The following is a 12,991-nucleotide window of genomic DNA, read 5'->3' on the forward strand; positions in this document are numbered from 1 at the left end:
TTCTAGGGTTGCCAGATGTCCACTATTTGAGTGGACAGTCCACTTTTTTCACATTATGTTCACTATTTTTTTTCACAAAATAGTGGACATTTTTTTTATTCAAAAGCTTTATGATGAAATGGTATGTAATCTAAAGCTGTACAGTCTAAGAGAATAAGGATAGGAGAATCGCGTTTTGTCTTTTTTTTCATAAGTTAGAATGAGACAAAGATCGAATATCCATTGAACTCGATTCTCCGAAAAAATTAATGATGAGATTAAAATAAAAATATATTATAAAATTATGTACGGTTCACATTTTTAAAATGTATTGTAGCTTGTGTCGACTGACCTAAAATGGCTTCGAGTGATGAGAGTGATAGCGGTGAGATTTCGAATTCTTTAAAACAAAAGAGAGGAGTGTGCAAATACACCAAAGACTGGGAAGCTACTTTTACATGGATTACCAACAACGAAACTGACAGAACAAATACAACGGCCTACTGTAAATTGTGTCAGAAATCGTTCACAATTGAATATAATGGTATAAAAGCTGTCACACAGCATGCAAGCACAAAAAATCATTTAGATAAGGAGAAAATAGCTTCCAGCAACAAGCGAATCAATTCGTTTTTCATTGTTAAAGACTCCTCTTTCAGTGAGAAAGTGACTGTAGCTCAAATGGCTGAAACTTACCATGGGATCAAACACCATATTTCTTTCCTGTCTCAAGATTGCGGTATTAAGTTAATGAAGCAAATTTTTGATGATTCAGAAATTGTAAAATAGATGTCTTGTGGAAGAACCAAATCATCAGCTATTGTCAATGAGGTTTTGTATCCTTTTTCTATTGAGTTGGTTCTCAATGATCTTAAAACTGGAATTCCATTTTCTCTCTCCACTGACGCATCAAACAAGGGAAATCGCGACTTCCTGTCTGGCTTCCGTCGCCGCCAGACGGTCCTCTGTGACCGCCAGCCCCGTTGCCTGTAAAGAGCCGCCTTTACATCTGAAAGGCGGCTCGAAAAACTCCATTTCCTGGTGGAAATGTGAGTCAGAGCAGGCGAGGGTAGGTAGAGCCCTCTGCGAAGTCCCCAGAGTTTTTTTTTTGCTCTTGGGGACGAGCAGAGCGGGGCTCCCTATTTTCCCTCGCCGATGCTCCGGGCTTCGGGAGGACTCTGCTTTTTTTTGCAGAGCTAGGCACCGGGACTGGATCAATTAATAAAATAACAGATGGATTAATAGAAGAGAGCGAGATTTGTACCTGGGACCCTAATCACAAGTATTTTTAATGATTTTACAAGTGTTTCTATTTGAACGGAAAAAATAAGTTTAAAATGGCGACTGCTGAGGCTTGAGAAGAAAGCCGAAAGTGAAAGTCCTTCCGTAATAAGCTACACAGTAGCGAAATATACAGTGCCGGCTAGACTAGAAGGAAAATATCCATTTTAAGTTTCTTTTTTCTTGGAGATCTGTATTTGATCTTGTTTGGGGAAAAGTTTTCTTTTTAAAAAAAGAGCTTTTTTGTCTGGTAGGATGGCGTTAAAGTTAATGAAGCCTGACAGACAAGCAGTGGGGGGGGGGTGCTCCCCCTCCACAATTATATGAACAAGCTCTGAGCCTACAGACTTTGCAGAATGGTTTTAATTTAAAATAATTTCTTCAGGAGGAAATGGCAAAATATCATGAGACTGTGAACCAGAAATTTGAAAAATTAAGGCAGGAAATTAAAGAAATGATACAACTAAAGTATGATAATCTGCAACGAAAGATTGTAACAGTGACTAATGCTTTTTCAGAAGTTGTTATAAAGATGGATACAAATATCAAATTATTAGAGTCTAAAATGGAGGAAGTTGATGATAAGATTTATAATTTGGACAATAAAATACAAAGAATTGAAAATGATTTGATAAATATTCAAGACAATAGTTTAGAAGTAAAGTCTAAAAAGGAAGCTGGTCACGAGATTTACAATGCAGAAGATATAAAGCAAGGGATTGAAAGAGAAGTTGTAATGATGCAATACAGGCTCACAGAATTTGCGGTCAGAATGAGAGGGTTACAGGAAAATAACAGAGATGATCTAAGAAAAATATCTGCTCAAATTCTGGCTGGGATTTTAAAGGTTCATCCTGAGGAGGTATCTTGTAAAATTGACAAGGCCTATAGAGTAAATTCTTGGATTACAAAGCAAAGGCAACTGCCTAGAGATCTGGTGATTTATTTCACAGATAAAGAAATAAGAAATGATATTGTGCAAAAATCCTTTAATTCTACTCCACAACTGTATGGGAGAAAAATCTGGATATATAAAGAATTGCCGCCTAAGATGTTAAAAGATAGAAAGAAATTTGGACTTTTGGTGACTGAGCTAAAAAAACAAAATATTTTATTCAGGTGGGATGTTCCAGTGGGTATAATATTGAGATATCAAGGAGAAAGATATCAGTTAAATACTGTTGAAAAAGCGGAAGAATTTTACTACAAGGTCCTTAAAAAGCAAAATCAACAAGAGATAGAAATTCAAGAAAAGCAAAAGGAGATGGAAGTAATGAAGAAAAAACAAGTTACAGAGGTCTCTACAGATGAGCCGCTTTTGGATTCTCTTTCAGAGGTCTCAGCTGGACTATTTAATACAAGAGAGGCGGTTCTGGATTCTAATGTAACGACTTATCAAGTCACAAACCAGCATGGAAATCAATCAGTTGATATACAATTTATAGAACCAGAAAGATTTAAGCCACAAAAGCAAAACCAACAAGATCAAGTTATAGATCAGCATGAAAACCAAATAGTCGATATACAATTTACAGAAAGGAATTCAGGATGGAGATCCAACCCACAAAAAGTCAAGAAAAGAAGAAGCAGGTCTCACAAAAACAAAAACTTTTAAACTAAACAACAGTGTAATGCCAGTTATTTAAGAGATGATTGAATATATGAAAAGATAATTGGCAAAGTATTGGTTTATTTTATCCTGAGGAGAGTGACAGACCTCTGCAGTGCTGTACTTTTGGGATGTGAAAAGGGCCTTAAATTGATTGGATTGGAACTATCTTTTTTTTTTCGGATTCTTTGATAAATATATTACGTTTATGCTGAGTTACAAGGCAAGAGAGTTATGGGATTGGGGCACACAGAAGATCTGGTTGTTACCCTATTACGGTGGTTGGAATTAATAATTTGGATAAAAGACACCTCTACAGATACTATATGGAATACAAATATAAAGTCACTCGGGTGGTTGTTGTTGTTTTTTTTAATATGAAGATATTTGCTATTGATGGGGGCAGATAGTAATTGAAGATAACGAACATACTGTTGGAATTAGGATGTGATGTTACCCTAACATGGGTGATGGAGTTTATAATCCATCTGAAAGACATTACAGAAGATATTATATGGATTACAAGCCTAAAGTCTTTTTAAGAGGATTTTATTTACATAAGGGAATATTTTTTAGGGGAGTGGGCAGAAGAATAAAGATATTAAGATTTATTAAGTATGGTAGTCTTGTAGGAAAGTGGGTGGAGACAGGTTAGTTTATTGATTGTTTAGTTTAAGAAAAGGGATATTATGTTTAGATATGAATATATGTAAAAGATTTGAGTTAAGAGATATAACGATGAGGGTGAAGGAAATGGATAGACTATGAACTGAATAAATGTTAAATTAGGATTTATTATATAGTTTTATAGCGGAAGGTTGTTTTGAAATGTTAGATTAATATACATAAAAGATTTGATTTATTATTATGCTAAATTAGGAGTTATTATATAATGTTATAGTAGAATGTCATTTTGAAATGTATAGTATAAGGGGGATATGATAATTTTATTAGAAATAAAGGGTCAGTATATGGGGATGGAGTAAGGGGATGGTAAAGTATTATATAATCTGTTATGAATTTGGGTTTTATTATGAAGAAGTTACAGGGGGAGGGGAGGGGAGGGGGGTTAGGGAGGAGGGGGGGAAAAAGGGGGAAAATTTGTATTTGAAAAACTTTTTCAATAAAAAAAAAACAAGGGAAATCGCAAAATGTATCCCGTTGTTGCACAATATTTTACTTGTGAAGAAGGATTGTGTGAAAATTTTAGACTTTTATGAGGATTCTTTCGAAGATTCTACATCAATAAAAAATCAGCTGTGTCGAGTTCTTAGTGATAATGAATTGGAAATAAATAATGTTTCAGCTTACTCAGCAGATAATGCATCGGTCAATTATGGAGTGAACAAATCTGTTTACCAAAAATTATTGCTGGAAAATGACAATATTGTAGCTGCTCATTGCAATAATCACATTTTACACAACAGCGCAAAAAATGCGTTAAAGCAGTTATCTTTTGATATCGAAAATGTAGTGCTGAAGGTTTTTGCCGAATTTTCGAATTCTGCGAAGAAACGAGAAGAGTTGAAATCATTTTTTGAGTTTTGCGAGCCAGAATTCCATGAAGTTTTGCGCCATGTTCCAACACGTTGGTTAAGTTTGTTTAAAGCGGTCGAAAGACTTCTTTTAAACTGGATACCTCTAAAATCGTATTTTATTTCTCTTGTATCTGATGAGTGCCATAAGGTTATCTGGAACCTTATTTCGGATCAGGAAAATGAACTCGCAAAGGACGAGGAACCAACAATTTCAGAATTGTATTTATATTTCACGCACTTCTTCATGTTAATAATGCAAGACACCCTACTGAAGCTGGAAAGCAAGAAAATTCTTGCATGTGATCTTCACATTATCATGTGTAAGCTGTGTGATTCTTTGCAAAAACAATACGATGAGCAGGTTTTTGGAATGAAAGTTTTATTTGCCTTACATAAAAAACATTTGCCTGAGAATGCCGTGGAAAAGTTCAAGAAAGAAGCCATCAACGTGTATCAAAGAGCCATTGCGTACCTAGAAAAGTGGTATAATTTCACTGATTCAGTATATGAGACGCTAAATTGTTTCAATCTAATTGATCGCAATAATCCTCCAACTTTAGAAGAAATGACGAACATCTGGTTATTATCACCATGGCGAGAAGAACTTCCACCCAACACTCTCTTCGATGAAATTTCTGCCTTAGAAGAAGCTTATGTTCATCTGCAGGGCAATTCATCCCTTGATAAGTGGACGTACTTTTTCAAGAAAGAGCCAGCTCCGAGTTTACTGAAACTGTTCCAGTATTGTGCATCAATTCCGGTATCAAATGCAAACGTTGAACGAATTTTCAGTGTCATGGGAAATTTGTGGACTGACGAATGTAACCGACTGCTTGTACCATCAGTTCGAAGTAAACTTTGTATATTTTTTAATATTTCTCAATGTTGTACTGAAATTAAAGAATTATTCCTTAAACACAAAGAATTGATCAAAGCTGCGCAGTCAAATAAAAAATACACATGACAACAAAGTAAAATGTAATTTAATATTTTACATATTATTATTATATATTTGATGTTTTGAATTTTAAGTAAAGTTTTGAAGTGATTATTTTAATACGTGTTAAAATGTTTGTAAGAAAATATATAATTTAATTGTAATTTTTTTTTTTACTACTTAACCCCCCCTCCCCCCACTTGTCCGCTATTTTTTGGAAGCAGACCTGGCAACCCTAATAAATTCAAAGGCTTTACAGACTTTAGCTTTTCACAATGTCATTATTTTTAAATGTAAACTTAATTGTTTATAATAATCTTCTCACACCTTTTCTCTCTTCCTGTTATTGCTACCATTTCACACCTAACTGACTTACAGCTCTACAATTTAAAATGTACTTTATATTATTATGCTTTTTTCTAGACTGGACATGTAAAAATAATTAATAACAAAACTTGGAAGAGCTGACACACCAATAATGTATGAGTAATTAAAAAAACATTTGAGAAGGGACTATGGTTTATATTAATTAATATATATTTTTTTCTGGTTGGCAGATTTTTGTATTATTTCAAAATAAGTTCAACTAGCAGTCACAAATAGCCTTCATCCTTCTGAAATACACTACTTCTTTCAAATTGCTTTGAGCTATGTTAGAAATGTTTGTCTCCAGATTAAAGCTTTCTATAGCCATTTCTTTTTAGGACCTCTGTAAATAATGCTTGCTTCCTTTGTTAGCAATTTTTCCATAGTTAGAAGAAAATCCAGTTTAAGCTTAGTATTTGGTCTCTGTTAATCAGTTGTATTTATGAACATTCTACAGGTTTATTTTCTGGTGCCTGTTATACTCTCAGTGGGCGTTATTTCAGCTTTTCAGATACCAGCTTTCTTCAATGACAATAACCTGTTGGCTGTATTCCTGCTTCTTCTTTTATTTGGGTAAGGATTTGGATAGCTTGATTAAATTTGAATGGAATCTCCAATTATAGTTTTGAACAGAGCTATTTAAATTACTTATTTTGAAAAGTAATTTTAAAAAGTCAGTTTTTTAAGTAACTAGTCATAAACAAAGCATAAAGAGGGTATATAAAAATAAATCAACCAACTCTAGAAATAAGGTATGTACATTAAAAAGAAGCTAATCTACCTAATGGGTTTCATAAATACTTAATGATATAGGATTATGAAAGAGCACAAAAAATGAAAAGCTGTATTACAAGACAAAACTTGATAAAATATGGAAGTCTATGAGAAAAATAAATTCAACAATCTCACCACTAGCACTTCTTTAAATGCTTTTCATGTCAAGAGATAACTATATAGGAAAAGTATAATTACATATGCAGATATGATCAATTTACACCTCATAAATAGATTAAATACAGCAACAACTACTTCAAAAGGCCAGAACATACAATAGTTGATGTACCAACAACTATTGCTAGAAGAATAAAAACTGACCTCAGAAATAATGGAGGGCCTCTAAGAAAAATGTCAGGATTTGAAATGCTTGTACAGAATCAAGATGGTATACTAAGGCACCCATATACACTGTTGCTCTGATATAACATAGAAATAGAACAAATAAAAAGTTTCATGATAAAATGGATGCATAACTAAAAAATAATTAAAAATTACAAACTATGAAATTGCTAGGCAAAATGTGGCCCCATTAGGCTCTGAGAAGTAAATTTTGTTCTCATGTTGATCTGCATTTTCTTTTTCTTTTCTTTATTTTGTTTTTAATTTTAAGGTAGAAAGTTATAATTAATGGAGTGTTTTTCTTGCTTTTCTTTTTTTTCTTCATGTGTGCCTATTCTAGCTATTAACATTCTTTATCTACCTAAATGCATGACTATACCTAGCAAGGAAACAGTACCTGGATGAGCTTCATGGATTTCAAAACACTCAGTAGTGTACGGCAGCACCCAAAAAAGCTAATACAATCCTTGGTTGTGTAAATACAGGCATAGAATCAAAATCATGTGAAGTATTAATATCGCTTTATAAATCCTTAGTAAGACTACACCTGGAATACTGTGTCCATTTTTGGTCACCATGTTACAAAAAAGATGTTGAGACTTTGGAGAAAGTGCAAAGACGAGCAACTAAGATGATTAAGGACCTGGAGACAAAAACATATGAGGAACAGTTGCAGGATTTGGGTATGGCTAGTCTAGAGAAAAGAAGGACTAGGAGTGACATGATAGCAGTATTCCAGTATTTGAGGGGCTGCTACAATGGCAGAACAAGAAATAATGAATGGAAACTAATCAAGGAGAGAGACAACCTGGAATTAAGGAGAAACTTCCTAACAGTGAGAACAATTAACCTGTGGAACAGCTTGCCTTCAGAAGTTGTAGGTGCTTCATTGCTGGAGGTTTTTAAGATAAGACTGGACAGCCACCTATCTGAAATGGTATAGTGTCTCTTGCTTGAATGGGTGGGGGGAGTGTTGGACTAGAAGACCTCCAAGGTCCCTTCCAGCTCTATTCTGATTGATTCAGAACTGGGTATTACTGGATGGGAGATCACTGAGAAATATAACAGCTGAAAGATAAACTATTGAAAAAATATGCTGATAAACCTTGTTAATGGTGAGATCATCCGTGGTTTTGGGGTGAAGTGTCATCTGTACGCTGATGATACATCTCCACCCCAGACCACCCCAACGATGCCCTTGATGTGATGTCTCGCTGCCTGGAGGCCGTGTGGGTCTGGATGGGGAGGAACAGGCTCAGACTCAACCCTTCCAAGACCGAGTGGCTGTGGCTTCTGGCGTCCCGATATAGTCAGCAGGTGCCATCGCTGACTATTGGGGGTGATTCTTTGCCCCCCACAGAGAGGGCTCGCAATCTGGGTGTCCTCCTGGACGCACGGCTGTTTTTAGAAGAGCATATGACGGCCGTGGCCAGGGGGGCCTTTTATCAGGTTCGCCTGATTCGCCAGTTGCAGCCCTTTCTGGACCGGGACGCCTTGCGCACGGTCACTCATGCCCTTGTCACCTCCCGGCTGGACTATTGTAATGCTCTCTACATGGGGCTCCCCTTGAAGAGCACTCGGAGGCTCCAACTGGTCCAGAATGCGGCCACACGGGTGGTTATGGGCGCAACTCGTTGTGCCCATGTGACACCCCTCCTGCGCGAGCTGCACTGGCTCCCAGTGGTCTTCCGAGTGCGATTCAAGGTGTTGGTCACCACCTTTAAAGTGCTCCATGGCATAGGACCCGGGTACCTTCGAGACCGACTTCTGCCACCAATAGCCTCCCACCGGCCAGTTCGCTCTCACAGAGAGGGTCTCCTCAGGGTGCCATTGGCCAAGTTATGTCGGCTGGCGACACCCAGGGGGAGGGCCTTCTCTGTGGGAGCCCCAGCCCTGTGGAATGAACTGCCCCCGGAAATGCATAAGATCTCCGACCTCCGAGTATTTCGCTGTGCACTCAAGACCCTGTTGTTCCGCCAGGCTGGGCTATCAACATAATAATTTTAAATTGGGTGTTTTAATTTCTGGGGTTTTAAATTGAGCCGAATTATTTAATAATTTTAAATTATTTTAATTGATGTTTGTTTTGTGCTTTTAATAGGCTGTACACTGCCCTGAGTCCTTCGGGAGAAGGGCAGTATAGAAATAAAATTATTTATTTATTTAATATTGTGGTCAAGAAAAAGTATAGGAATACCAAAGAAGTCACAAGTTGTTGACCTCAGCTTAAAGGAAAAATAGAGAGAAGCAAATGTTTTGTTTTTGTCTTGAATAATAAGTATATATTGCCTTGCATGCTTATCTGAGTAGGAAGGGGTAGGAAGGTACAAATATATGAATAAAATAATAAATTATGGTTGTCAGAATTAATGTAGATCCTTGGCAATTAAATTAGATCCAAAATAAAATTATTTATCTTTTCTAACTACATTAAAATTCATGACATCAGGAAACAATTTATAAATCTTAAAATATTGTCAAGATGAATAAAACAGACCCCTTTTATTTCTAGCTGTACAGAATAGTTCACAGACAAATTGGACTAGAAGTCAATTAAGTATTTTGCTATTCTGGATTGCTCGCTTTATTCTGCTTGTGATTTTTAATGATCTGCAGATATTCAACATTTTCATGGATGTACTTACTGGCTGGAATCTTCAAGGAAACTGGGATGGCCTTTATTGTTTATGTCTGTATCAATTTATTCTTTGGCGTCAACACAATCATCACCCATTCAGTTGTTTTTTTACTTTCCCAAGAAAAAGCTACTGATAAGGTAATAAGCTTGAAAACATGTAATTGGCACAACTTTTTCATTAATGTTCCAGATTTTATAAAATAGGATAGAATACCAATAGTAATATCCAGAGGACAGAAACAATTATGTGGCTTGATAATGATTTGCACAAAAAGGATTTTAGATAAATATAGCTTCATATATGAATATGTATCACAATGTGATATGCAGTAAAGATAAATTATATTTGAAGTAGTATCAAGAAAAATAAAGTTTTAAAATCCAAGGAGCCAAAAGTTCTATCTTGGTCAGATTCCTTCTCAAATATGTGTTTTGTTTCAATCTTTAAGAAACATTCAGACTAAATGGAACTGACAGAGATGACCAGGTATACCCCATATGTGGCTTGCTAATGATTTGCATGAAAAGGATAAATGTAGCATCACATATAAATATGAGTCAGCAATGTGCTATAACACAATCTGTTATAAAGGTGTTTTTTTTAAATGATAAGGTAATTTTGTAACTACAAAAGTACAATGACGAAATAATTTTTATTTCTTTCAGGACCTGCATGATCTTGCTGAAACATTGAGACATATTTTCCTGATATTCCCACAATTCTGTTTTGGTTATGGGTTAATCGAATTATCTCAGTATCATGCCCTAATGGGTTTTTTGAAAGCCTATGGAGTGGTTTACCCTGATAAAACATTTGAATTGGACAGGACAACATCCAAACTGCTTGGGATGTTCATTCAAGGAACTCTGTTTTTTACAGTCCGCCTCTTGCTCGATGATGGAACAATTCAGAAAATATGGCATAAAATATTACAGTAAGTAACCATAAATATATGTGGAAATTCCAAAATTGCAAATAAAATGAGGGATTGATAAAAAGTAAGTTGCAGAATATAAACTTGCTGTAATTTATTGCTTTAACAGGCTTTTATAAAATGCTTTGTTAAATTAAACTGGTTAGGTTTATTATTAAATTAAGATTATGTAGTAACAGGAACTGTCAAGTATATGTTGGTCTATTTTGCAGGGGTTATAATCTCTCTTTTTTGCATCAAATAAATATGATTAAGGAGTTGCTTTATTACAGTGCCAAAATGCCAGAAAGAACAGGGAAATTAATCAGCTCTTGATCTACAAAGCAGTTTAACTAAATAGTTGTTGTATTTGGTTTAATCTCATCTAGGCTTCAGATTAGAATAATCCTCATATCTATTCAGTCTAAGCATAGGCCCTACCAAGTTTCAGCAATAGATGGAAGCATCTGATTTCTTTCACTTGAACTAATTTCTTTCACCTGATACTATAAATGGTCAGATTGTTAGGATGGAAAATTATAGGCCATAGGCTAAATGATCTTAGATCATACCTTCAGCTGAAGTTAAACAAAATGTAGCAATATGTTTGTTTGTTTCTTTGCTTGTACCTCACCTTTATTATTTTTACAAATAACTCAAGGGGGCAAATAAATTCAACACACCTTCCTCCTCCTCATTTTCCTCACAGTAACAATCCTGAGAGGTGGGTAGGGCTGCAAGAAAGTGACTGGCCTAATATCACCCTGCTGGCTTTCATGGCTAAGGCAGAACTTGAATTCAAGTCTTCAATTCAATTTCTAGCCTGGTGCCTTAATCATTTGACCAAACTGGCTCTCATAATTTTCAAAAGAGAAGCATGGGTTTCCCACTTAAATCCACAGAATTATTTTGATTGAACTGTGTCTATAGTCTTTGCAATAGTCTTTTTGTCTTCTATTTACATGTGTCCAATTCTATGAGACTGCCTGGACAAGTCCCTGCAATTTTCTTGGCAAGATTATTTTCAGACATGGTTTGCCCTTGTTTCCTTCCTAGGATTAGGAGAAAGTGATACGGGGTCACCCAACTAACTTTGTGCTTAGGGTAGGATTAGAACTCTCACGGTGTCCTGGTTTCTACATGATACTTTAACTGCTACACCAAACTGCCTCTCAATTGAGATACTTCCTAGAATACTTAATAATAAAATACATAATATTTATGGAGTATAAGCTTTCTAACAGATAGGAAGCAGCAGGTGAAGCTAGGTAAATCATGTCGAATACCTGTTCAATTAGCATAGCCATCTCCCAGGGCTGTGTGCTTTCTCTTTTGTCTCTGTACCAAAGACTGCATCTCAAAGGTATGGTGACCAGAAGTCCCGCTTTTGGCGGGACAGTCCCGATTTTTAGCAATTTGTCCTGCGTCCCGCGGCATTTTAAAAAAGTCCCGATTTTTGGAAAGAATGCAGGACAAGCTAGGGAACGGCGGGAGAACGGGAAGGGAATATATGGTTTTCACTCACCCTCACCCTCACCCTCTGTCTCTGTTGGATCGCTGGTCCCCGTTCGCTTACCCCACCCACTCCCAATCTATTGCTGAGTCCCAGCTGATGGCTAGAGGGAAAAAAACTATTTAAATTCTTGCTGCGGGGCTTCAAAGGGCCGCCCTACAGCTGATCAGTGTTAAAAGGAAACAAAAGAGTAGACTGGTGCCTGCAAAAATAGAAAAAACAGCCCCTTTCAGCTTCAGCATAGGTTAATTACCATAAGTTGATTGGATCAGCCTCCCGACTCTCAGCTGATTTGCTCTCAGCTGTTTTGCTCAGACCTCTGTAGCTGCAAAGAGAGCTGGAGCAGTTTTTTTCCCCCCCCTAGCTATGCTGAAAAAGCGAAACTGAAAATAAAGCAGGGTCTTTGCTGCAACGTGACAAAATGAGGCAGAGAGAGATTTCTTTTTCTTTTTCCTCACCAAAAAAAGGTAGGTGCAAAACTGCAAACAATGGGAAATTTAGGGCAAAAGAGGAGGTTCAAGATTTTAAAACACAAAAGAAAAAAAGCTCTATTTAACTAGGGAATTGTAATAATTGAGATACTCCTAATTGTATATTGTATTGAAAGCAGAAATGGTTAAGTTGTAGTTTGGAGGAATATATGGAGGAAATTATTTGGTTTATTATTATTGGTAAATATAATTAATTGATTTGTAAGAAATTGGATGGCATGAAAATAATTGGAATATTCATGTTCATATTGATTAATATACAAAAAAGATAGTTATATAACTAATTGATTTATATTAAAATGTTGAATTTGTATTAAACAACTGTATTACATAATTACATAATTAACCAATGTGAGAATGGATATAAGAATAGATGACAATGGGAAGGGGTATAATATAGAATAGAAGGAAAAAATTGAATTTGATTAAGATTAGAGATGAGGATGAAGGGTAATATTGGTTTTTTAAAAAAATAGATGAGGAATAAATATGGCAAAAAGGAAATATAGAAATTGTAAATTTAATTGAAATGACTAAACACTGTTTAAATTTGTGAACTGGCTAAATACTCTGTTCAAAGAAAATACATTGTATGTTTGTATGTGTGTT

The 12,991-nt window shown here is 35.7% G+C and overlaps 1 protein-coding gene across 1 annotated transcript in view; it reads left to right on the plus strand.

Moving 5' to 3' along the window:
• Positions 1 to 12,991, plus strand: part of ABCA12 (ATP binding cassette subfamily A member 12) — a 326,573-nt gene that overhangs the window by 267,431 nt on the left and 46,151 nt on the right. The window contains exons 43-45 of the mRNA XM_070956774.1: positions 6,168 to 6,283; positions 9,443 to 9,602; positions 10,131 to 10,399. Coding sequence (XP_070812875.1) covers positions 6,168 to 6,283; positions 9,443 to 9,602; positions 10,131 to 10,399 — 545 coding nt within the window. The remainder of the gene's footprint in view (positions 1 to 6,167; positions 6,284 to 9,442; positions 9,603 to 10,130; positions 10,400 to 12,991) is intronic.

This window comes from Pituophis catenifer, unplaced genomic scaffold, assembly GCF_029215685.1.
Source record: "Pituophis catenifer annectens isolate HBS135680 unplaced genomic scaffold, rPitCat1.0.hap2 SCAF_1, whole genome shotgun sequence".
Classification (NCBI taxonomy): Eukaryota; Metazoa; Chordata; class Lepidosauria; order Squamata; family Colubridae; genus Pituophis; species Pituophis catenifer.